We start from the raw sequence: 27,785 nt of genomic DNA, 5'->3' as shown, positions 1-27,785 counted from the left end.
GCAGCTTCCTATCACTAGATCACAAAGATCGAGCAGGAATATAATATTTCAAAAGATTTGCTAAATAAGATAGTCCATCAAATTTCAATGCTTTAAAAACTAAAATAAAAATCTTGAAATCAATATGATATTTCAGGCAACCAATGCAGGTCTTGGAAGTATGGAGAAATATGCTCGCCTCTTCAAGGCAACAAAGGACCCAAACATGTCCTTATCTACTGTCTACCAGACATCCACCCTGAGTCATTTCTCAAACTTTGAGAATTCTTCTCTGACATGGCCACTATATCACACAAACTCTTAGTTGTAGGAGACTTCAACTGTCACACAGATAACCCTTCCACTGGCATTGCTGATACCTTCCATCAGAACCTGAAGGATCTTGGATTCGCCCAATTAATCAAGATCCCAGCTCACAAACACAGTCCCTCCCTTGACCTAACCTTTCATTCTAAAAACTTTGATCTTGACCCCCCAAAACAACTGCAGTAGACCCATTCTCATGGTCACATCATTATCGAATCCAAGCCACCATTCCTATCCAAAAACAAAAACTTCTGTCCTCCCCACCCAAACCACCATTGAGGAACCTCTCCATCACAAGTGAAGATAAAAAACAACTTCTTAACACACCAAAAACTCTTACACTCACTGACCCTCCTGAAGCCCTAGTTCAAAAATGGAAGAATTAATTCACTTCTATAATTAACACCCTTGCTCCACTAAAACCCAAGCCAACCAAACACCCTAGAAATGTCCCATGGTTCCATGAAGGCCTTCTCCTCTTGAAACAGCAATCACATCAACTTGAAGGAGCTTGACATGAACATAAAACAGATGCAAACCTCCATAAATTCAAGGAACATGCAAAGAAATATAAAATAGCCATTTGCCAGGCAAAACTGGACTATACCTCAAGACAATTAGAATTCTTTAGGAACCATCCAAGTAAACTGTTTGAACTAATACAGAAACTATCCAAACCTGTTACATATACCACTTCTCCCACCACAGGGGGCCACACAGCAGAGGAGTCTGCTAAATTTTTCATGGATGAGAATCTAGTAATATGTTCTTCCTTTGACAACTCTCCCTCCATCATACCTGTTGCACTTGTGGACCCTTGAGCTGAGGCAGGATTGGCACAACTTGCAAAGAGGAGCCCTGCAGGTTCCCACTGTCGGCAGACAGACCTGGATGAAACAGAGGCCCAACTGGAGCTTTACCTATACCAGCCCTTATTCCCTTGGGTTGAGCCTTTGGGTGCAGGGGCTGGCAGGTCTTACGTGGGGGGCTTCTGTTGATGGCGGAGGAGTTTGAGTTAGCTGGGTTGAAGCAGACGGAGGTCAGGTATATCTGGAGGCAGGCAGAGGTCAAGCGTATCAGAGGGCAGGCCAAGGTCAAACCAGGTATCCATCTGAAAGGAGGGGAGGGACGGATAGGCATGGAAGGAAGGTGGGCAACACGAAAGAAGCTGAAGAACTAAAGACAAGGACACTGGAACCGAAGAACTGAAGACAAGATGCTGGATAGCAACATGCTCTACTAAAGAGTAGGAGGACTTGTTGCTGAGGTGAGTTGAGACCTGGAGCATTGCCTTTTTATAGGGCTTTGGCGCAGATGTCATCGATATGGGCCTAGGTGATTTCCTGCCACTGTCTCTTTAAATATGGAGAAGAGATGTGTGCACACATAAAGATGGTACGCTGCATAGGAGTCAGTGTTTTGCCGCATCAAGAGGTAGTGGCTGACTTGGGCTGAAGTCGTTGGCAGTGTCCTGCTGTATTTTGGACCGGGCCCAAGGTGAGAGCGGGGTCCGTGAGGACATCCTAAGGACTACCAATCGTAATAATACCTACCTTGGTGACTTCAGCCTCTCTGTCCACAGGAACATTTCAACTCCCTTTCAGCCAAAATCATACTGTCTGACTTCAGATCTGTCACCCCCCAAGAGGTGTAAAAAAAACTCTCCAGAGAATGAACCAATCCTATAGCCCATTAGACCCAATTCCTCCAAAATTCACTCACAATCTAAAGGAAGAATTAACCTCTTGGCTTTCCAATATAATCAGTAGCATCATATCTCAAGGCATCCTTCCTGACTCTCTTAAAAAAGCGGTACTCAAACCTATTCTGAAGAAATCAGGCTCTGACCCCAAAACAGTTGATAATTATTGACCAGTCTCCACTTCCCATCTTATCCAAACTTGTTGAAAAGTTAGGGTACTTCCAACTCCTCAACTTCCTTAAAGAGAGAAACATCCTGCAGCCCACAACAATCTGGCTTCAAGAAAAGCCACAGTACTGAATCTGTCCTTTTGACTTCACCAATGGTATTAGTCTAAATACAGTTTAAGGGGGGTGACTCAATTCTCGACCTACTAGATATTTTTGCTTGCCTTCGACTCGGTTGATCAGTCATATATATAAGAAATATCGGTATCAAATCTTTTCTGTCCAACAAAACTCAAATCAGTCAGATGGGCCAACAAACAATCTACTTCTTTCCCCAATTCTTTTCTGTCCTATCTGCAATCTGATTCTATCTTTCAATATCGACTTTCACCTGTTTGCAGTTGACACCCAGCTTTGCATTAAACTTGGATCTGACCAAACCGCTCTCATTGCAATCTCAACAACTGTCTGATGGCAGTAGCCCAATGGTTCAGCAGGCACAAACTTAAAACTTAACCCCTCCAAATCTCCTACAGTTAATACCCTTCCTATCAGGAGCCCAGCCCAAAGATTCTGTATGAAGCCTAGGAGGTACAACTTGATCCTTATCTCATGATGGAAGCCAACAGCTCCAAAGTAGTGAGGGCCTCTTTTATGTACCTCCATTAGATTGGGGAATTACACAACTACCTCAACCAGTACAACCTTGAGTCGGTCATCCATGCACTAATCATCAGTCGATTAGATTATTGTAACTCTCTATTGAATGGTATCTCTCTGACCTGCCTGAAAGACTGCAGAACACAGCAGCCAGAATCTTGACAGAGACCTAAGCAACAGATCACATAAAGCCCAACCTCTATAGGCTGCACTGGTTACTGACTGAAACCAAGATTAAATTCAAAACTCTCTGCTTCATCTTCAAATGTGTGAACAAACAAGCCCCGGAGTATTTTTCCCATCTCCTGGCCTCCTACATCCCGCTAGAGAGCTTTTATCCTTACAAAAGGCCCTATTTTCCTCCCTATCCCTAACTTCCACTGACCTAACTGAACAAGACTGCAGGCCTTCAGTTGCTTTGCCCCCGAGATCTGGAACAAGGTTCTACTACCCATCCGCCTGGAACCAGGCTACTTTGCTTTCAGGAAAAAAGTGAAGACAAGGTTATTTAACCAAGCCTTCCCTCGGCTAACTCATTAAGGAAAACAAAGTTTCCTGCCCTGGACTTTATTCTATTAAAATGGTATACTACATTGCCAACCAATTTTTCCATTAATATACTCGTTAAACCTTAAATTGATTGTAATCTGCTTTGAGATCATGCCTGGAAAAAAGAAGAATATAAAATGATTGCAAATATCTTCTCCTTCTCCTCTTTTTACCACCTTCTTCCCTCACCTCTCTTTCCCTTCCACTTTTTCACCCCTTCTATCTGCCCTACAGATACATTAGATGTTATATTTATTTTTATTCATATCACTAATGCTTTCTTTCCAGGCAACTGCATTACAAACAAATCTGAGGATAAGAATGACAGAGGCATATAAGCCTTCAGGTTGAGTTGCACTGGCACTTTCAATCAGCTCAAGATATCTGTTCTCTATGGGGTGGATTTTAAAAGCCCTGCTCGCGTAAATCCGCCCGGATTTATGCGAGCAGGGCCTTGCGCGCCGGCGCGCCTATTTTCCATAGGCCGCCGGCGCGCGCAGAACCCCGGGACGCGCGTAGGTCCCGGGGTTTTTGGAAGGGGGTGTGTCGGGGGCGGGGCCGATCGACGAGGCGTTTTGGGGGCGGGACCGGGGGCGTGGGGCCGGCCCGGGGCCTTCCGGGGGCGTGGCCGTGCCCTCCGGAACCGCCCCCGGGTCGGGTCTCGGCGCGCCAGCAGCCCGCTGGCACGCGTGGATTTACGTCTCCCTCCGGGAGGCGTAAATCCGTGGATAAAGGTAAGGGGGGGTTAGATAGGGCCGGGGGGGTGGGTTAGGTAGGGGAAGGGAGGGGAAGGTGAGGGGAGGGCGAAAGAAAGTTCCCTCCGAGGCCGCTCCGATTTCGGAGCGGCCTCGGAGGGAACGGAGACAGGCTGCGCTGCTCGGCGCGTGCCGGCTGCCCAAAATCGGCAGCCTTGCGCGCGCCGATCCAGGATTTTAGAAGATACGCGCGTTCGCGTACTTTTGTTTGCGCCTGCTGCGCAAACAAAAGTACGCGAATGCGCTTTTTTTTTAAATCTACCCATATGTTCCTTTCCTGCTAGCCTCCCCCCCCCCCAGTCCCCCACTCCCCTCCGAGCCTCCACACTCACTCAGCTGGCACTTACTCTGCACCCATAATTTATCCTGCAGAATAAAACTTATAGCAGGGTAACAAAATGGAATTGAAAATTTATATGACTTCACAATAGATCAAACTCACTAAAATCAACCTTGAAATATTAGATCCTACTTTTATGCTCTGATTTTATTTTATTCTTGAGGGACAATTAGCATTTAAAATGTTTAAACTATCCTTTCTGCCTCATAAATCTGAGTACCTTTTAGAGTAGTCGGATTGTTTGTCTGAACTCCATGATGCCTGTAAAATCATAATAAAGTATGAACCACTGAAGAGTTTCTGTTTAGTTAGTTATTGTACTTTTGCAAGCATTAGTACATTTTAAGGCATTTAACCTGCAGTCTGTAATAATCACAATTGTATCATAATTCAGTATAAATATGGTACAGAATCTAATTAACTTAATCTTTCTGTGAACTTTTCTACTAAAATACAGAAATGGTATAGCAATACACTTAAAAGGCTGAACAAAAATTGTATTACATTTCAAGATGGGACCTGTGTGCACTGAACAGCTTATCTATATCATCATCTTGGGTCAACCTACAAAGAATCAATGAATTCTCTCTCTTTATATATATATATATATATATATATATATATATACACAAACAAATAATATTAATCATACCATGGAAACTATGAAATCGGTTGATGGAAACATGATAAATATAGATTATATCAAGAGTACTATAAAATATAGATTATTGTTAAATGTCTTCTCCACAGTTGGAAGAGTGGATATTTCACCTCTCTGGCAAGGGCCTTATTCCTAAACCAATGGAATCTACCAGCATCAGCACACCTGTTGGCTGTCTTTCTTCTATTTTCATCACCTTCAAAAATCCCACAGATGAGAATGTCCTTGTAGATGTGCTGTTAACAGGTAGTATACGTAGTAGATTGAATTTGTTTTAGTAATTACTCAAAGAGACATAGTTATTGTTGTTATATAATAGTTATCATTCCTGCTATGAAAAAGTAAAAATGTTTTCTTTCTCCATTGTACACAGACAAGTGTGAGACAAATATAAAAGATAGGCTAATAGAAAATGAAACAGTTTTGGGAAAACAATTTATGCATTAAAAGCACACATTAGACATAGGGAGGGTAATTTTCAAACAGACTTCTGCAGGTAAAGTAGTCTTTTATCTGCAGAAATTGCCCTTTAGAAAATTGTGCAACCAATATACACATAAAATTATGTGCACACATGCTGTATGTACATACTTTTACATGCATAGGGAGAGGCATTCCCAGAGATGGAATTGGAACTTAGGTGCATACTTTTAAATTTTAAAAAGTATGCACATAAATTCTCTTGGCAGAACTAGACATCGTCTCGAATCCTGCGCCCAGACCTTCAAAAAGAAATTAAAAACCTGGCTCTTTAAGCAGGCCTTCACGTAACTCCTCTCCTCGCCCCCCCCCCCCCCTTCATGCCAACACACAACCCATCTCCAATGTACATACTCTCCCCTGTATATATTCTACCTACGAGTTCTCTCTATTACCCCTAATCCATTTTCCTACTTCTCTATTGCTTCTCCTCCCCTTTGCCTCTATCCTTTAAACGCTATTCGTTAACTTCTAATGTGAAACAGTTATTTGTTATTATGTAACTTTATTTCTCCCCTTCCTTTTCCATTTCTTCCTCTCTAACCGTTTTTTTGTAAACCAATGTGATGTTCCATACGAACTTCGGTATATAAAAGTGTTAAATAAATAAATAGATAATACCAAATAGATGTAATTGTGTGCATATGTAATGGAATTACGTAGCCTGTGTCTTACTGCTCTAAGAATGTATTCAGAAGCTAGGCCTTCATTGATTCAGACACATAGACACCTGATATGTGACCGTGAACAAGTCTGGGAAAGGAAGAGATAAACAGATATGCAAAACCACAAGAGAAAACCAGTTGTTTTGGGAAAACTGTATGTGTTTCTCAAAACATAGTTTCAAAGTCGTAGCTAGAAGGAGGGGTATAACTGAGGAAAAGAAGATTTAACTGTCTTGAGCAACTAGAAGCAACAGAGTCGTGCTGCTCTACTGGGCCCTTGTGATAAGAGAGAGAGGGAAGTATGGCATTGCTTTATTATTGTAACTATTGCCTTTGCTCTGTATGTATGTGATACCTTTGCTGCATTGCTTTCTTCTAGGCATATAATAAAACACACCACTATCCTGAAATCTGCTATGTGTGTTGAATCAGATTGAGTGTGGCCTTGTATTTTCTTGAATAGCAGATCCTGTCAGGGAAGGGAGCCTGCAGGATACTGGTTTCATTTGTATTCAGGGTAGTAGGTCTCAAGAGGGAGGAATGTGCTTGGAGGTTACTGGCCCTTTTTGAATTTCAGAGTAGGGAATCTCTCTAGGAAAAGGGTCTTGGGGGCTTGTATATTTGTGTTTTACCATACTGAGATCATCCTCAACATGCCATGGCTTACAAAGGAGGTTCATTCATGTGAAGGTATGCACAAAACAAACCCATTTGGAGAAATTGCCCCTTGGTAAATCTGCAAAAGTGTGTAATTTTGCTGGGATAATTTTCCAAATGGACTTATGTACTTTCAAAATTAGTGTAACTTATGTATATATTTGCCAGTTAACTTATATGCAGTGTTACAAACTTACCCCCTAAGAAGGCAATTTTCAAAAAGCCATTTAGGCGGGCTTTTGAAAATTGCATACTCTCCTTGCAAGTAGAAGTGCTTTTACTTGCAGTGAAAGTAAACCACCTTTCTGGTGTGTGGTTAGGTCAAAGGAGGCAAAAATGTGCATAGTTTTGTATTTTCAAAACTACTGATTGTTTTTCATAGAAAAAGTATCCAAAGAAAGAGCAGGTGCTGATTTGTGTATTTTTTCTTTAAGCAGTTTTCAAAAGGAAAGCACATATGTGCTCTGAAAAGCTCATCTATATCATCATCTTGCGTCAGTTTTCATGTTAGTGTGATAAGAATTATCACAGCCTACAAAGAATCAATTGGTGAAAAGTCCACAGGCAAACTACCCATGGTTTTTGCACCTACCTGCTGACATATGAAAATTGCCTCCCAAACATAATCCTAACAGCTAAGAACCATGAAAATCTGCAGGTTTAAAAGAGATGCCATTTCCTTTCTATACTGAACAATCTTGTCCTTCAGTCTGAAGAGAAGAATCCATGCATTATTGCATAGATTCTCCTTCCAGTTAATGATTACCTTTAATAATGCTCTTGTGATTACACTTTTCTGTACCATTTAAATTTAGATTATGGCAACTTACAGGATCTGTCAGGCACCCTGCAATGCTTTCCCTCATTTCTGTCTCAGTATTTCTTAAACTGATGTGTATTTTACAGAGAGCTTTTTGTTAAATGTCTGGGCTTTTCTTGACTTTTTTTCTGTATTATCTCTGTATTCATGAACATCACTTGATAGACATAAATCTAGATTTAATTTACAGTGTTTTAAATAATCTCATGCCAGTGTCAAAGGTTTATTGAGACAGACTCAGTAAAAGTAATATCAGAATAGCATTTTAGTGCTGCTGTACTTTATGGGGTCGATTTTAAAAGCGTTGCTTGCGCAAAAATGTCCATATACACGAATATGTGGGCCATATGTGAGCAACATGGACTTTAAAAGCCACGATTTACATGTATGTATGCACATGAATGAGAAAAAAATAAGAGAGTGAAAAAGGGGCGTGGCATGGACCTTCAGGGACAGGGCTAAGTTATGAGCGTAACTCTGTACATTTGTGCATGCCGGGTAGTGCGCACAAATGTACCCTGCGCGCGTAACATTTAAAATCTGCCCCATTGTGTTTTAAGGCTTACACGACAGGGTAAGGAGTTCAGATCAACTGAGGGTATGCGTAGAATGAAGAACCAGAGGGGTCTGGATGACCTCAAGATTGACTGGATAAACTGGTCTACTAACTGGAAAAACTGTGAATGTCCCTTCCATGAGCGTGTTTTGATATCTGCTTACACATGCACATTGAAGCCAGCAAAGTCCTATGGAAGATAAGCAAAGCTGATTTGCTTAAGTAACCTCTTAAAATTAGGAGCATACTCATGCGTGGAAGGCGTATTTTAAATCATATGCATGCAAGTGTGCACATGATTTAAAATTCCAGCGTGTCTTTGTTCGTGCGCTGATCCACGTGCCTCATTATAAAATTAGCTTGTTTGTCTGTAGTGTAGCATGGCAAGACTCACTTGCATTTTTTCTATCTGAAGGAGTTGAACTGGGCTGATAGAGTACAGCTACTATATGAGTGTCCTGTTTCATTGAATATTTGCAGTGTTTAGCACTGGAAATGCCCTTTCCAGCCTTGAATAAAGAGTTGCAGCAGAAGATGGAGAAGGGGTGGTAAAAAATACAAGAAACAAAACAAAAAGGCACAAAGGAACAGCTTTAAAACTGAATGAAAATCCAAATACCAGTGTCTATATAGTATTTATCTTAGGAAGACTGGGTATCATATACTCACTTAATGGCCATTATACAGGCATGTTCATCTTTAGATACAATCTTCTACCAGCCCATCCACTACCACCCATTTCAATAAGGTAGTGGAACTCCAACCAGTATGCAACTTTTTGTCTGTTTTTTATTTTATGCAAATAAAATCTATAAAAGATACAAGTTGTTCACTTATTTTTGTTTTTTTTTCAAATGCTGATGCCAAAATCCCAAAGCAAATGGGTTTTCACAGATTTTTCTGTTCAGCCAAATGTTTCTCTGAGTTTAATTTAATCCAAGAAATGTTCTGTTTTCATATGAACACTCGCTGGTTTCTGATATCACCTTCTTAGATTGAGCACTCGTTGATATCAGATAGCACCAACGTTGCAACGTTGCCTGCCTCAGGGGTCCTTATTAATCTATTAAAGAAAAACATTTGTTAGCTGTTGAAGACGAAGATTTTGGCCTCAGCGTTTGAAAAGAAAAAACAGATAAGTTAACAACTTGTATTTTTAATAGATTTTATTTGCAAAAGATAAAAAGCCAGACAAAAAGTTGCAAACTGGTGGAAGCTCCACTACCTTATTGAAGTGGGTGGTAGTAAATGGGCTGGTAGATGATTATATCTAAAGATGAACATGCCTGTATAATGGCCATTAAGTGGGTATATGATGCCAGTCTTCCTAAGATAAATACTATAGAGACACTCTTTTTTGGATGATTATTCAGTTTTAAAGCTTTCCTTTGTGTCTTTTTGTTTTCATTTATTGTTTGGAACATTGCTTTGGCTTCCCTTTGTACTGAGAAAAATACAAGAAGGCAAAAATAAACAGAAGGTACCCTTCAATCGCAACATGCCAGAAAACGAAAGGGGAGCTGCCAGAAAGCAATGAAAAATCATTTGTAAACGAGTGTCTTGAAGTGTATATTCAAAACACTCAGAGGATAAATAACTTTCAAACCTGTTCGTGGAAATGCATTTGCTCATGTCAGTGCATGTGCAGAGATTTATCCAAGTATCTGATAATCTGTGCAGCGGCTTGCTGGCCACTTTATAAAATACAGTGTAGTTGTGCTCTGAAAGTACGTGCAAATACCTGCAATGCATTGAAAGTGCATACTTTCTCTGTTTTATAAACATATGCATGGATATTTTATGCATGAAAATAATTGCATGTGTGCTCTAAAACTATGATTTATATGTGCAGGCAGTTATATTTTAAAGGTTGTGCATGTATTTAAAATCACCAGTTTGCCCATACCTCCACCAGTTCGCCCAGCCCATCTCCAGTTCACCTACACCCTCTAGCACTCCATCCTGTACCCCCACCAGTTCACCCAGACCTCCCACCCCAAAAATTGCAGACAACAGACAAGTCCGATTTCAATAGTGCTGGTCAATTAGCAGGCCCCCCCACCCCCAGCCTCAGTTGCGTTCCCCTGTTTGTGTCTGAATGTTTGTGGGAAGCATTTTTCAGGAACTCAACCAGAAACAAAACTGAGGATTTGATCAGCTGGCTGCCAGTGTGTTTGCTTGATTACTTGGATCTGGTTCAAAAACTGATTGGTCAACAACAGAATTTATTACCTCAGATTCCTTTTAGGGGAGCATGACAGACAGACAGACAGACACTGGCTGATATTATAAAGGCTGCTTGAAGTTGTCACTCAGAAATCTTAGCTACAGAAATGTGAACTGATTTTGTAGCCCTTTGGTTCAATGAATGGGTTTGTCATGCCAATTGATCCCAGTTGATTTTTTAAAGAAAATGCTTGAACTTGGGTTAACCTTCATGAATATATGTTTACAACTCACATACCAAAACTCTCATGTTTGCAAGCCGAATGATCCTGGCATGCTGAATGTGTTATACCCATGTAATCTTGTTGAAAAAATGATTTCTTGAAATTAGTGGTACTTTCATGGACTAATTTATATTCTGCAGCCACATTTGAATTTCTTTCAATAATATCTAAATATGTTATCAATGTATGATCCATTCAGCAACCATAATACTAGTTTCTCTTTCATAGCATAACTATTAATCTTCTGTTCATGTCAGGCATCTGCATTCATTACATTAAAAATCCCCCTTCTGCAGTATCTTTTCTTAAGTAGCAGTTATATGGAGAAAATTACTCCTTTACTAGCTGATAAATGTCCAACTCTCAGAGCACACAGGAGCTTTATATATGTGTTTTTTTTAATGACTGATAGTTTCCTCCTGCTTCTTTTTGGGCATCCAACTCAAATGTCTAAATAAATAAAAATAAATCAGAACGGGCCTCCATTGGGAGACGGCACCAAGAACCTTTATTCACAGCTACCCTGGGAGTTTTCCCTGTATTTTTATGTCCCCTTTCAATTTGACACAGTCCTTACAGGGGCCACAAACTATAACTCCTTCTGGAACCCAGCTAACGTGTACCCTAGACTTGGCCTGTAGGTGTTAATGCTTGATGAGGTCCATACTCAAAGCCATTTAGATGGAATACTCACAAGTTATCCATCTAAATGGCAAGTTTTTCCACATTCAGCCTCTTATCTGGCTAAATTATAGTCAGATAAGTCATTATCCAGCTATAATTTTGCTGGATTAAAAAAAAAAAAGAGCCGCTCTTGGGTATTTCTGGGAAGGGTTTAATTATCCAGCTAACTTAGTCAATTTTTAACTATATCCAGCTAAGTTACAGGGAAATTTACTATTCCGAGGTGTGATTTTTTTGTCGCAGCACAAACACGCAACAAAATATAATGCTGTGGTATGGGGCCACCATAGCCTAAACGGCTCATGACCAGGAAATCCCCCCCCCCCCTCCCAAAACTAACAAAAAAATCCCCGGGGCTCTTTGGAAACCCCCACCCACTACCACCACCTTCCAAGGCAGCTCTGGCCTCCCCCAAAAGTAAACAAAAAATTCCAGGAGAACTGTATGGTGATAGCTGCTCCCTTCTCCAACCCTTCACCTTTTTCCAAAAAAACTCCTCCCTTAGCCTTATGACCCCCTCCCTTCCAAGCATTTGCCATCAGCTATATCCCTCCCTCCCCAATCCAAGTATATAATATCCCTGGAGTCTTTTGGGGCTATGCACCCCTACTCCTAATCCTCTCTTACATGACCAAAAAAATGACTGGGGTCTTTAGGTGCCCCACCCCTTCCCCAGTTCTTTAAATATATATAATTCTACTGCCCTACACTCTCCCCCACCCCCGCAGTATGAAGGGGGCTGCAGTGCACCACCCCCACCAGAGGAAATTCCTCTCCCATTTCCCCAAACCAAAAAATCCCTGCTGGAAGTGAGATTCCAACTTACCCACTCCTGGCAATCCTTATGGGGAAATTACTGCAGCTTAGTAAATACCTTTGAATGTTATCCGGTTAAAAATTGTCCCCCTCTGCTCTACCGTTTTTTAACTGGTTAAAAGTCCTGTTTAGTAATCATTTTCTCCAATTTTGTGTCTAAGGGAAAAATTCCTAGAGGTCCATATTCAGTGGAGTAGTGAGTGGCAATTTCCCAGGAAACTTCAACCAAGATATTCTGTGGCAAGCATGTTCCCCTCAGCCGGGATATCTGTTTTTCCCCATGACCAGACCAGTTGGACTAAGTTTAAGCTCGCCCCTAGAAAGCCTCTGCACCGCCTCTTTTTTTTTTTTTTTTTTTAAATCAAAAAATGACTTACCTGGCTAAATCCTATCCACCGCGAGGGATGGGAATTGTCTGGCTAAGTACCAGAGTTTGCTGGACAAAGTCACTGAATATTGATCTCTTAAAGGTAGATTTTAAAAGCATTGCTCGCGCGAAAACCGCCACATATGGGTGTATGCAGGCCACGCGCGAGCAACATGAATTTTAAGAATCCACGAAGTACGCGCGTACACACCCATGTGCGCCTCAAGAATAAAGAGGAGGAAAAGGAGTGGGACTAATCATGGTGCGCATCCATGTGTTATCTACGTAACTTTACTACAGGTCCTACTGAGGAGCAAGTCTAGAGATCTCGGGTTTTAGGGCTTTCAGCACAACGTGAAGGTTTGGGGTCAAGTGGAGGGCTTACAGGGTGAAGAACAGGAGGGGTCTTGAAGACCTCAATATCAGCTGGACAAACTGTTGGACTAATTGGAAAAACTGGTTTTTTCCTCGTGCAAGCATGTTTTAAAATCCATTTGCATACTCGCGTAAAAGCCTCTAAAGCCCTAGCAGAAATACATGTGGGACATTTCCTCAAGCTGCCTCTTAAAATTACCCGTACACATATGTGCGACAGGGGGATTTTAAATAATACACGCGTACTTGCACACACATTATAAAACTTCAGCGTATCTCCGCTCGGGTGCCGATACACATGTTTATGGGTTCATGCACATTCCTTCTAAAATTAGCCAGTTAGTAAATAGGATCCACAATGTGCATGGCATGCAAATTTAACTGATTAAAAAATGGACAGGGGCTAGGTCAGAGGAGAGAAAGCTAAGCAGCTAGCATTAACCAACTTGTGTAACCAAGCACATTTTAATGTAGTGAGACCAGGTCTATTTCTAGCCAGCCAGTGCTCAACAACCCTTCCCAAAGCCCTGATACACATACCTGGGAACTCTCCAGATTTAGCCCAGAGACTCCAGAAATGTAGACAAATTACCGGGTCTCCAGGCAGGGCCATAAAATCTCCAGGTGCTATTTATTTTGCCGCACCGTTTCCTCTCGCTGCTCTTGGTTAACGTGTGGCCCATGTCACGGTGAAGCAAGGCATGCGCGCGTTGGGCGGGTGGGTGGTGTTAAAATTGATCTACCTAGGGCGCTACAGACCCTTGCACTGGCCCTGTGTACAATGCTTGCAGGAGCCTATGGTAAAGAATGCCTGTGGTTTGTTGGGGGAGGGAAGAGAGAAAGTGTGTTGTTTCGCCATGCCTGCTCCTCGCCCCCCTCCCCCCTGCTAATCTTGAGAAATCTCAGGCGACCAGAACTTAAAAGTTTCCAGGTATGCCAATACATGCAATGAAAATGACCCTGAAGCCCAAACTTCCTCCTTATTGACACTGTTACGACTGGGCTCCGGTCAGGAGTCGTGAACACCACCCAGAAGGGTGGCTCCAGGTTGAGAGAGGCAAGAATGGCTAGAACAGAGTCTGGGTCCAGGCTGGGTCAGGGCAGGCGGCAGATAGCAGTGTCTGGTTCCAGGCTGGGTCAGGGCAGGCGGCAGATAGCAGTGTCTAGGTTCAGGCTGGGTCAGGGCAGGCGGCAAGTAGCGGGGTCTGGGTCCAGGCTGGGTCAGGGCAGGCGGCAGATAGCAGAGTCTAGGTTCAGGCTGGGTCAGGGCAGGTGGCAAGTAGCAGGGTCTGGGTCCAGGCTGGGTCAGGGCAGGCGGCAGATAGCAGTGTCTAGGTTCAGGCTGGGTCAGGGCACAGTAAGCAGGACAAGGCAGGTCAGAAGGCCCCTAGGCCACACACACACAGAGGGCCCGTAGGCCACACACCGTAAGCAGAGCAAGGCAGGTCAGAAGGCCCATAGGCCACACATACACAGAAGGCCCGTAGGCCACACACCATAAGCGGGGCAAGGCAGGTCAGAAGGCCCGTAGGCCACACACACACAGAAGGCCCGTAGACCACACACCGTAAGCAGAGCAAGGCAGGTCAGAAGGCCCGTAGGCCACACACACACAGAAGGCCCGTAGGCCAGGTATGAAAAGCAAGGAAGAAGGCCCGAAGGCCGCGCAAGGCAAGGCAAGGAAGAAGGCCCGAAGGCCACGCAAGGCAAGGCAAGGAAAGGCCCGAAGGCCGCACAGGGCTAGAGCAGGGAGCCCAGGTGAGCTCGATGCCGAAGCACCGAGGGAACTGTCAGGCAGGGTTATAAGGGCAAACCCAGACCATAGAGTGGACAGAGGAGATGGACTGGGCCTGTCAGGAGAGCCAGCACTAGAGGGACCCCTGGTGGTGAGGCGGTTGCACTGCAGCCAAAACTGTAACAGACACCTTCTAAAGAATTGTAAAAAGCATCCCAATTCCCCCCTTCCTGCCTTCAGAGTACCCTATGAAACTCTGAAGGCTACCTCCTTCCCTACCAGGATCCCTTGTCCGCAGCAGCCCTCCACAATCATCTGGAGGGAGAAGCAGAGAGATCAAGCCACAGTTTTTTGTATTTATGAGGTGACTTGAGGGAAGGTGTGTGTGTAGGAAGGGCTTCAGGGCACGTTTTGTTGTTGTTGGATGCTGGGAGGGAAGGAAAGCAGAGCACTTTTTGGTTTGGTATTTGCCAGGTCAATGGAGGGAGGAATGATGGTCAGCTCTGGGTATGTTTTCAAAAGACAGCAAGGATAACTTTCAAACAAATGCGTGTGGCGGCATATACGCATGTATGTGGCTATTTTATAATCCGCATGGATAAAATACGTGTAGTTTTACCCCTCGATATATGTGCATATGTAGGCTTACCATGAATACATGCAATGCAATGAAACAATGTCTATCAATGCATGAAAGCACATACTTTTGCTACCTATTTTTAAAATATATACGCGTATATTTTACATGCAAAAGTAAAGTAGGACTTACTCGTGTATATCAGGATTTACCTGCATAAGTTGGACAATTTTAAAACATGTCCGTATGAAGGAAATTACCAGTTTTATTAATTAGTCCACCAGTTCTCCCAGTCCTTCTCCAGGTCATTGAGATCCTCCTGGTTCTTCACCCAGACCTCCTACCTGGTCAATAGAACACAATAAACACATCTAATATTACTTACGCCAGATAGCAAGTACAAAAATATGCGAGTAAGATGGTAAATGTTTGTACATGCATATTTTTTAAAATAACAACTTACATGTGTAAATGTAGGCCCCACCTCAGAAACCTCCTAGGTCACATCTTATTTATTATATTTATACCGGCATTCTGTGACCAAAGTTTAGCATAATAATTACAATAAAACAATAGTATAGTTCCTAATAAAAGAGACAAAAATAGGAAAGAAAGGAGAAAAAAGAAAAAACAGAGAAATAAGAGGCCTCAGTCCTCCATCATTTTCCAGTTCTATCTTAATTCCTTAACATTAACCTAATTCCAATAACTCTGCTAATTTAAATTAAATCAGTGCTCTCAAATGCCTGTTTAAACAGCCAGGTTTTCAAGTTTTTGTGCATGTATATCTGTGTATGAATGTGAATATAGACTTGAATATAGCTGTTTATAAAATCCAGTTTATGCAAGTAGAGGCTACTTGTGCATGTATATGCAGGGACGGTAATTTTCAAATGAGTGTGCGGGTGCACATATACGCATGTGCGTTGGCGCGAGACCAGAGATGTAGCAATTTTATAATTTACGTGCACATGATAAAATAGCCTAAGCACGTGTATGTGTGTGCCCAATTTTGAAAGTTAGAGTGCACAGCTGCATACATTCAACTGAGCCACGCAAGTGAGGGAATTTTATAATAGGCATGTATCCACGCCATGACCAGTTTTACCAGTTTATCCACCAGTTATCCCAGTCTAGAGTTAGGTCCTCCAAACCCCTCTGGATCTTTAGCCTGCACTCCCCCCAGTTTTCCCAGACCCCTTAAACTTCTCAGGGATGCTTTTTTTTTAACTTGCACCTCCTCCATAGCAGAATTAAAGTTTTGCAGCGCTGGACCTGGGCATGCGCGTGAGTACCTGTACACACATCTCTTGGCCATTCCTCAGATAGCCCATGCTTCACCCTCATCGTACCCCATTTTTCTCTGATGCGAGTGCATCGGCACATGTGTGCACATCGCCCCCACTTTATAAAATCGGATGGACATGTACATAGGTTAGATGCACACCCATCTCCCACTTTTGATGCATGCATCTCTTTTAAAGTTCACCTTTAATTTTTGTGTGTACATTTCTGAAAATTCACTTGAGAGGTGATTAGTGCCAAAATCTGTGCTAATCAGCTACATTTGGAGAACACCTGAGCTGCATGAAGAGCTCTCCTGAAGCGAGCTGATCTGATTTTGAGTTTAGAGCTGAAAACCTAGCCGGTTAGCTAGCAGCTTTTTTGAAAACTATAGGATTTGCATTACCTAGAAAATAATACATCTAACAGTGGGATAATTGAGTTACACGTTCAGGCCTCCTTTAGAAGGCTTTATACTTGTTCTACCTTGTTTTACCCATAAAGTATTATCCATCTATTCTGCAATGTTTTGCTTGGTGAAAACTCCCTTTAAAATCCCTAAACAGGTTTGACTTTTGAAAAAATATCTTGCGGTATTGTGTACATGAAGCAATGATTAGTTTTTAAGACTTTAAAAAAAATAATGAGGCTGGGAGTTGAGAAGCCAAGTGTACCTTGTCAGGAAATAATTAAAAAGTGCAAAAAATTTCCACTTGTAGGGTTAACACTTTAATACAAGTACAAAAAAATTATTTACCCCACTGATTTCTCACTGTTTTGTGAGGAAATTAAATTTACTTCCACCAGAATAGTGTGTCATCACAGGATATCTCTATAGTCTATCCATGATCAGCCTGGAATCTACCAGGTCCTATTGATCCCCACATTCTCACATTTAAACAGCTAGTCTTGAAATCCTGGAAATTCTTGAATTGAAAGATACATTTCGTTATCATAATTTTCCTAAACCATTAAGATTAGCATTATCCACATTAGCTGATGATAAGGATTTAGTCATCAAACCTGCAGACAAGGGGGGAGCCATACTTCTACAAGATCATTCCAAATATTAACATACACTGATTGAACATCTTGAAAAATCAAGAGTTTTACAGTATAATGTTACACAACCCTACAGAGTTTGTTCAACGACAAATTAATTCTTTAATAGAATCCGTGGCTTTTCTCGCTGTTAAGGAGAAAAATTTTTTATTAACTGAACATCCAAAGATATCTATGATTTACTCAGTGCCTAAAATACACAAGGATTTGCAGACTCCTCCAAGTAGAACCTCCAGCTATTTTTGTAGACAAATTCCTACAATCTTTAGTAATTCAAACTCCATCATATCTTAAAGATCTCATACATTTTTTAAACAATTTAGAGGCTATACAATTAAATGATAGCTCAGAACTGTTGGTAACTGTTGTGATATCACAGTCATCATGCCACTTCTTTCAAAAAAGGTTTACCAGTAAGTCAATTTTTTTGAATATGCCGTATTTGTTCAACGATAGAACAATTTGATATACAAGCTAAACTACAGGCAGACAAATTTAAAGATAAGGGATACCCAAGATGGGACATCATACTGGCTTATAAGAGAGCTGAATATTCAGACCGCAATGAATTATTAAAATTTAAACCTACAAAGGAACATAATCGGCTTGTGTGTGTGTTACAACAAAGTATGTTAACATCAGCAATAGCCACATCAATAAGAAAGCACTGGCACGTTTTAGCCCACCATGACATTTTTAAAGAACCTCCATTAATAGCTACATTGTGCGGGTTAAATGTTTGTGACCAAATTATATATTCTTATTTGAGTTCCAATTCAGTCAAGATTACTGAAAACCATCACAAGTGTGATCATTGCAGTGTATGTGATAACACTATTGAAGGGGAAATTTGGACAGATCCTGACACGGGATATCCAATAAAGAGAAGATCCATTACTAATTGTGAGTCTAGGGATGTAATTTATGTATTAAAATGTCCTTGCCTGAAGGTTTATGTGGGAAGGACCAGCCAGGCTACAAAGTTTTGATTGCTTGAACATGGATCCCGAATAAACACTTCAACAAGAACAACAGCTCCTATATAGCACATTTGTTTGGCAAAACCACATACATTTCGCCATTTATGCTGGACAATCAGGGGTCAATTTAAAAAAGTCCACGCGTTGGATTTTAAACTCCGCATGTGTGGGCAGCCCACAACTCGTGCACGTGGGGGGGGGGGGAGATTTTATAAGTTATGCGCAACAACACAATCAGACCTTCCCCAGTTCCCTCCCAGTCCGCTCCAATTAAGGAGCAGACTGGGAGGGAACTTTCCTATCTCTAACCCTACCCTTCCTCCCTCTTCCCCTCTCCTCCCTGCCCCCTAAACCTATACTAACTAACCCCAAGTTTTTTATTTTACTACTTAATGCTCATCTGGAGCAGAAGTAATTTCTGGCGACAAATGGCGCTGTCCCAGCCCACCCACATCCCACCCTCCTCACCCAAACTATGCCCCCCAATCCACCCCTTTCTTTCAGCCTGGAACTTTGGCGCCTAATGGGGGGTTACGTGCATGGCTGGGCCCTTTGTAAAATGCGCAGGGTGCATGCAAGGCCCGCACATGCACATAACCCCTGTTTTTACTTGTGGCAGGCTTTTAAAATTTACTTGTTAATGAACAAAATGAACACACTATCTGCAGTGGTAATTATCCATCACAGTTAAATTACCGAGAACAGTATTGGATTTAAAGGTTGCAAACAAAGTTTCCTAAGAGCTTAAACGAAGAACTTGATTGGTTGTCGTTGGTTTGATGAAGTCTATTCCAAGAGTTCATTGGCAGTTTTCAAATCACATGATAGTATATTTAAACACTGAGGGTTTGAAAGAGTTTCCTTTTGCCATTTTATACAAAAAATACCATTGAAGTTATAGGAAGAAAAAAAAGTTGCCAATTACATGGAAGAGTCTTATTTAACAACATATAGATGTTACCATCACGGTTGTTCCCCTGACGAAGGACATGTTCTGAAACTTGGCCATGTCGGGTAACAATAAGTTAAGTAACCATGGGTAAAGTTAAAACATGAAATCTAAGTCTATGAGGATGACTTTTTTCAACAATTAGATTGGAGCAAGTAAATAGAGAGAGGTGGTCGATCAATATTACAGTTTGTTAATGGTGATACATTCAAGAAATTCAGTGAATTGTTTCTAAGAGACACGTGATGTACTTTTTAGATGCAAAAAAATAATGTTTTTCAAAAACAATTTTTTGGTGTGGAACTGCAATCATTAGATAAGGGTGGCCAGTGGGTAGTTAATGATTATAACTTAATGACTAAATGGTATATATGAAACTACCACCGTCCATCATTTCCATTTTTTGAAACAAAGTAGATAAAGCAGTGTCTTCTACACACATTTGTTATCATAATCAGTGAAGGAAATAATTAAAAGCTTTTTTGTTGTAAGGATGCATAGCACTTTGAAAATAGAAAGAAATAAAATGACAGCAGATAAAGGCTGCATGAGCCATTTTTATTTCTTTGTTTATTTAGCACACATCCTTTATTGGTAGCTCAAAACGAGGAGTATAGCTACAGTGGGTCTCAGCAGCTTGTGCCCGGCTAACACTTAGCTCAGGCCCCCACCTCTAGCAGCAGGGTCCTATCACATCTGAGTCTGCCCTTAAAGGTGCAGCAGTTAGCGGGTCTGGAGCCATTGGAGTTGCAGCCACTTCATGTTTCCCTGTGCCTCTAAGGAGGCTAACTTGAACAAGGAAGCCATTCTGCCCTTGGGCTATTCCTGTAAATGTTTGAGGTCATCAGTCTTTTTGTTTATTTTTGTCAGGTAATTATTTATGCCCCCACCTCTCAGCATCTTAAATCTAGTTCAGGAATACTGGCTTGAGTGGACTTTTTTTACATAATTGCTCTTCAACAGCCTATACAGCTGCTATAACCTCAGAGAGAGAGTGAGAGATATCAGAAACAGCCAGACCAAAGAGAAAGATAAAAGACAAAAGATATAGAGATAAATATTCAAACATTTTGGTGTGTTCAGCCTCTTATCCTGCTAGATTTTAACCCACCCATGTTTACCTCACCCCCCAGCCCCCCAAAGAAATCATTTCTGGCTCTGCCTCTGCATTCAGGTAAAATAGGTATTTAATCAGTCCATTCCTCATGCAGCACTGCAGAACTAACTTGGTCTTGGACTTTACCCTTTCTTATTATTATACAAGGATCATCTCTACTTATCTCACAAATAATCCAAAATGAAGTTAAATGTAAGACATTGATAAGACAGGCTAAGAGAAAATTTGAAAAGAAGTTGGCCGTAGAGGCAAAAACTCACAATAAAAACTTTTTAAAATATATCCGAAGCAGAAAGCCTGAGAGGGAGTCAGTTGGACCAATGGATAATCGAGGAGTTAATGGGGCACTTAGACATAGCGGAAAGATTAAATGATTTCTTTGCTTCGGTGTTTACTGAAGAGGATGTTGGAGAGGTACCCATACTGGAGAAGGTTTTCATGGGTAATGATTCAGATGGACTGAACTAAATCACGGTGAACCTAGAAGATGTGATAGACCTGATTGACAAACTGAAGAGTAGTAAATCACCTGGACCGGATGGTATACACCCCAGAGTTCTGAAGGAACTAAAAAATGAAATTTCAGACCTATTAGTAAAAATTTGTAACCTATCATTAAAATCATCCATTGTACCTGAAGACTGGAGGATAGCTAATGTAACCCCAATATTTAAAAAGGGCTCCAGGGGCGATCCGAGAAACTACAGACCGGTTAGCCTGACTTCAGTGCCAGGAAAAATAGTGGAAAGTGAGTTGTGGAGCGCTAGGAGAGCGATCCCACTCCTGGGTGATGTGTGTCCTTGGGCCACGGCTCGACCCGAGAGGGCTCTGATGAGGTGCCGCGGGAGGCGTGGCATGCCCGAGCATGGGCTGGACGGGAGCAGGGCTGGAGTGACATGGAAGACAGGCCCTCCTCCGGACCTGCCCGCTTCGGAAGACCCAACAACGCAATGTTGGTCTTGTGAACAGTCCTCCGACCGTTCCCAGCCCTTTCGGACCTGCCGCAGGGTACGGCACGAAGCGGCAGGCCAGATGGAGGCCAGGACAGCGATGACTGGAACATGGATTCAGACGAGACTCAGGAACGACGTAGACTTAGGCATAGACGTGGACTCAGGACGAGGTGCAGGATCCATAGACGTGGACTCAGGCATAGAAGCAGGATCCTTAGACGTGGACTCAGGCAAAGACGTGGACTCAGGAATGAGGTGTAGGATGCATAGACGTGGACAGGCACAGGCGAGGGCTCAGGACTGGATGCACAGAGGAGGAATCAGGAACGAGGGCTGAAGGAAGACAAGGGCACCGTCCCTCAGGGCGCCCTACTCAGACCACCCGCGGGACTGAGTCGCGGACCACCCTGCCTCATGCGCGCCCTACTCAGCCCTGGAAGGCTGGTCGTGGACCACGCAGAGAGCGGGAGAGCACAGGAAAGAGGAAGCAGGTTCGCTGCACTCCTGGCAGCACTAGGCAAGGATACGCTGCTCTCCTGGCAGCACAAGGCAAGGATACGCTGCTCTCCTGGCAGCACAAGGCAGGTTAAAGCATCAGGATCAGGAACAAGGATATCTGGAACAGCAGGAACATCAGGACTGGAACACAGATACTGGAACAGGAGACACACCTCAGGGCTGGAACATGGACAGCAGGAACAGCAGGAACATCAGGACTGGATCAAGAGACAGACCTTGGGACTGGAACGGCAGGCAGACATCAGGACTGGACGAGGAGCTCCGACAGGTAACACGAAACACAGGACCTTGCAGAAGTGCTGGAACACGGACGACTTCCTGGAGCGAAGGATCTCAGGAGTGACCAACTCCTTGCGAAGGCAAAGACACACTGAAAGCTGAGCCCTTTAGTAGGGCTGAGGTGGACAACGCCCAGGGAGGGGTCAGCAGGGGGCCACACCTGGCTGGCCCTTTAAGAGGAGCAGAGAGGCGCGCGCCCGCGCCCTAGGGAGCTGGAGAGAAGAGCTGGAAGCTGGTGGCGTCCTCAGCCACGTGGAAGGCCAGGGAAGCAGTGGAGCAGCCCTGGGCTGGAGCTGGGTGAAGGCAGGTCAGTGGAGCAGCTCCCAGCTGCAAGGACAGAAGCAGGAAGAAGCAGAGAGAGGTAAGGCTGGCTGCAGAGGAAGCGGGGGAAGGGCTGACTGCAGGAACGGCTCCATGCCGTGAAGACAGCAGGCAGAGCAGAGAGCTGAAGCAGGCTGCAGGCACTGGCAGGGACGGCTTCCCAGCCAGGCAAGGACCCGGACTGAAACAGGCACTGGGAGAGACGGCCTGCTCGCTGAAGGTCCTGGGATCGCAGCAGCATGTCGGGGAAAGGCAGAGACAGCAGCTGAGGAGCAGACCGCATGGCAACAGCTGTGGGAACGGCCCCAGCTGATTCAGGGAGAAAGAAGCAGCCCGACTGGCTGTGGCTGTAACAAGGTAAGAGCCTGCCCACGCTCTTGCGGGCAGGAGCGTAACAAAGTGTTCTAAACATCAAAATCACAGAACATATAGAAAGACATGGTTTAATGGAACAAAGTCATCATGGCTTTACCCAAGGCAAGTCTTGCCTCACAAATCTGCTTCACTTTTTTGAAGGAGTTAATAAACATGTGGATAAAGGTGAACCGGTAGATGTAGTGTAATTGGATTTTCAGAAGGCGTTTGACAAAATTCCTCAGGAGAGGCTTCTAGGAAAAGTAAAAAGTCATGGGATAGGTGGCGATGTCCTTTCATGGATTACAAACTGGCTAAAAGACAGCAGAGAGTAGGATTAAATGGGCAATTTTCTCTGTGGAAGGGAGTGGGCAGTGGAGTGCCTCAGTGATCTGTATTGGGACCCTTATTTTTCAATATATTTATAAATGATCTGGAAAGAAATACGATGAGTGAGATAATCAAATTTGCAGTTGATACAAAATTGTTCAGAGTAGTTAAATCACAAACAGATTGTGATAAATTGCAGGAAGACTTTCTGAGACTGGAAAATTGGGCATCAAAATGGCAGATGAAATTTAATGTGGATAAGTGTAAGGTGATGCATATAGGGAAAAATAACCCATGCTATAGTTACACAATGTTAGGTTCCATATTAGGTGCTACCACCCAAGAAAGAGATCTAGGCATCATAGTGGATGACACATTGAAATTGTCGGTTCAGTGTGCTATGGCAGTCAAAAAAGCAAACAGAATGTTGGGAATTATTAGAAAGGGAATGGTGAATAAAACGGAAAATGTCATAATGCCTCTGTATCGCTCCATGATGAGACCGTACCTTGAATACTGTGTACAATTCTGGTCGCCGAATCACAAAAAAGATATAATTGCGATGGAGAAGGTACAGAGAAGGGCTACCAAAATGATAAGGGGAATGGAACAGCTCCCCTATGAGGAAAGACTAAAGAGGTTAGGACTTTTCAGCTTGGAGAAGAGACGGCTGAGGGGGGATATGATAGAGGTGTTTAAAATCATGAGAGGTCTAGAACGGGTAGATGTGAATCGGTTATTTACTCTTTCGGATAATAGAAAGACTAGAGGGCACTCCATAGTGTTAGCGTGTGGCACATTTAAAACTAATCGGAGAAAGTTCTTTTTCACTCAAGCACAATTAAACTCTGGAATTTGTTGCCAGAGGATGTGGTTAGTGCAGTTAGTATAGCTGTGTTTAAAAAAGGATTGGATAAGTTCTTGAATTGACTTGAATTGACTTAGAAAATAGCCACTGCTATTACTAGCAATGGTAACATGGAATAGACTTAGTTTTTGGGTACTTGCCAGGCTCTTATAGCCTGCATTGGCCACTGTTGGAAACAGGATGCTGGGCTAGATGGATCCATGGTCTGACCCAGTATGGCATGTTCTTATGTTCTTATGTTCTTAATTCTTTTTGGCTGTCTATTGCTACAGTATCTTATCTCTTTATTAATTTTATTTCAAATTTCTTATTAACCACTTTCCCAACACCAAAAAGCTGTCCAAAGTGGTATAGAACAGAAATAAAACAACAGTACAAAAATCAAGGCAATACTAAACACACAGTGCAAATCTACTATATCAAAAGTCCACATGATACTGGTAATATTCTCCTTACATCCTTATGGATGGCATTTCATCAATCCAAGAAATGCCACCCAGAATATCGGTTCACCCCTTAATCTGACAGCTCATATTAATGGCAGATATTATTGAATCATTTATTTATTTAAAATTTCTTCTGTCCCACAACTTCACAATGCATGTCCAGTGCAGATTACAAAAATGCATCCATAAAATCATCACAAATATAAAATTAGACAAACATAATACTACATAAAATATAAACATAAACAAAAAATTAGGTAATCATAAAGCCATAATATTTCAATTAAAAGCTTCTTAAAAAAACATCTTTATGCATTTTCTAAACAATTTTAAATCCTGCTGCTTGCAAAGCCATGCTGGCAATGTTTTCCATTCAACTGCTGCTACAGAGGAAGACTCTTGACTTTGTTTGTACCCACTTAAATTGATTGGCTGAGGGAGTAATCAACTGATAGGTGCTCTCAGATCTCAAAGACCATTTAAGAATATACAATTCTATTAACTTTCTTAAAACACTTAGAAATAATAACACTTAGAAATAAAACACTTAGAAATAATTGTCAGCAGCCTGAACTTCGCCCTCCATTTGACCAATAACCAATGAAGATCTCTCAACACAGAGATAACATGCTCTCTTCTTGAGAAACTGGTCAATACATGTGCGGCAGCATTTTTCGCAAGCTGCAAGGTATGTCAGCTTCTCTGGCAAACCCTCATACAGAGTACTACAATAATCCAAATAGCTCGAAACCAGAGCCTGTACTACTGTATAAAAAAGATGTTGTGGTAGAAAACTTCTCAGTGGCCTGACCTTCTTAAGCTTATAAAAAGCTACTTTAGTTACATGGCATATTTGATGCTTCATAGTCAACTGAGAGTCCAAAAAGACTCCCAGGCTTTTTACCTAGAAACATAGAAACATAGAAATGACGGCAGAAGAAGACCAAATGGCCCATCCAGTCTGCCCAGCAAGCTTCACACATTTTTTCTCTCATACTTATCTGTTTCTCTTAGCTCTTGGTTCTATTTCCCTTCCACCCCCACCATTAATGTAGAGAGCAGTGATGGAGCTGCATCCAAGTGAAATATCTAGCTTGATTAGTTAGGGGCAGTAGGGGTAGTTACCGCTGCAATAAGCAAGCTACACCCATGCTTATTTGTTTTACCCAGACTATGTTATACAGCCCTTATTGGTTGTTTTTTCTTCTCCCCTGCCGTTGACGCAGGGAGCTATGCTGGATATGCGTGAAGTATCAGGTTTTTTTTCTCCCCTGCCGTTGAAGCAGAGAGCCATGCTGGATATGCATTGAAAGTGAAGTATCAGGCACATTTGGTTTGGGGTAGTAACCGCTGTAACAAGCCAGCTACTCCCCGCTTACCTCTGTTTGAATCGGCACATTGTTGACATACATAAAATATTTTACCTCCAAAGAATGTAATAATGCCCCCAGAGATGAAAGATAAATGTTCAACAAAACAGCCAAGAGTACAGACCCCTGGGGCACTCCTCACTGAATACTATACCAAGTAGAGAACTGGGCCCCTATCTGAACCCTCTGTGACCTTTCAGTGAGAAAAGATTGAAACCAGCCCAACACTGTACTCCCCAAGCCATATAATACTAAACATTTAGGGTTGATTTTAAAAGGGACACGCAAATTTTATAACATGCACGCACTGGCCACGCACACATGTTCACCGGACTTTAAAATCCACAATGCAATTGGCTACCAGCATGCGCTTTCCCGGGACAGTGGCTAATGGTACTTCTATGGCCGCCCCTTTTCCCTCGGCAGGCACTTCTGCGTGTACCGGGGTTTACGCGCGTGACTGGTCCCGTTGTAAAATGCATACAGTGGGATAGATTTTCATAGATGCGCGTGCTTCCCAACTCGCAAACATGGACGCACCGATTTTATAACATGCGTGCGTGCATGTGCGCTCCGGATTTGTAATCCACGCGCTCAAGGTGGGGTAAAGTTTTGCAAAATTGTATGGCATTGCATCTTTCCCAGTACTCTCCCAGGCCGCTCCAATTAAGGAGCGGACTGAGAAGAAACTTCCCTACCCCCTACCCTAAACTCCCTTCCCCTTCCCTTCCCTCCCCTCCCCAACCCCTAATTCATACCTTTTTTTTTTCCTTATCTTCAACTTACTTCAGGGCCCGACCTAAAAGTAAGTTGCATGCGCCGGCTGGCTACTGGCACACAAGGCTCCGGGACAGCGATGAATGCCGCTGTCCCAGCCCGCCCCCTTCCCCGCCTTTCTCCACCCAGGACACACCCTCGGACCCGCCCCTTCCAAGAAGCCCAGCAGTTCTGTGCATAACACGGGTTATGCGTGTTGGCCGGGCCCCCTTGAAGATGCGCGCGGCACATGCAAGGCCCGGCCACACCCGTAGCCCCTGTTTTGTATGCGTGTTTATGATTTAAAATCTGGCCAAGTGCGTGCATCTCATGGTGTATAGCATCAAAAGCAGCACTTAGATCAAGCTGGATCAAAATGCCAGTAGATCCCCAGTTCAAACAACATAGTAAGGTGTCCATCAAGCTCAAAATTAAATACTCTGTATTATGGGGCAGATTTTAAAACTTATGCGCGGGCATAGATTTGTTCGCTCAACCCGGCACGAACAAATCTACGCCCGATTTTATAATCACATGTGCACCTTGCGCATGCCGAGCCCAAGGGGAGCCCCGATGGCTGTCCCCGTTCCCTACAAAGCCACTCCGAAATCGGAGCGGCCTTGGAGGGAACTTTTTTTCTGGCCCCCCCCCCCACCTTCCCCTCCCTTCCCCTATCTAACCCACCCCCCAGCCCTACCTAAATCCCCCCCTACCTTATTTCATTTCTTACGCCTGCCACAGGCAGGTGTATCTTGTGCGCGCCAGTAGACTGCCGGCGCGCGAACCCCCGACACGGCCGGAATGCAGGAGGGCTTGGGACATGCTCCTGGACTGCCGTCACGCCCCAGATACGCCCCTGGACTGCCCACTTTTGA

At 43.0% G+C, this 27,785-nt stretch overlaps 1 protein-coding gene across 1 annotated transcript in view; it reads left to right on the top strand.

The window, feature by feature from the left end:
• CFAP47 (cilia and flagella associated protein 47) overlaps nt 1–27,785 on the top strand; it is a 1,765,744-nt gene that overhangs the window by 1,422,979 nt on the left and 314,980 nt on the right. The window contains exon 56 of the mRNA XM_029603108.1: nt 5,230–5,386. Coding sequence (XP_029458968.1) covers nt 5,230–5,386 — 157 coding nt within the window. The remainder of the gene's footprint in view (nt 1–5,229; nt 5,387–27,785) is intronic.

This window comes from Rhinatrema bivittatum, chromosome 5, assembly GCF_901001135.1.
Source record: "Rhinatrema bivittatum chromosome 5, aRhiBiv1.1, whole genome shotgun sequence".
In the NCBI taxonomy this organism is placed as follows: Eukaryota; Metazoa; Chordata; class Amphibia; order Gymnophiona; family Rhinatrematidae; genus Rhinatrema; species Rhinatrema bivittatum.
The sequence above is the reverse complement of the archived record's forward strand: the minus strand, read 5'-3'. Positions and strand labels throughout refer to the sequence as shown.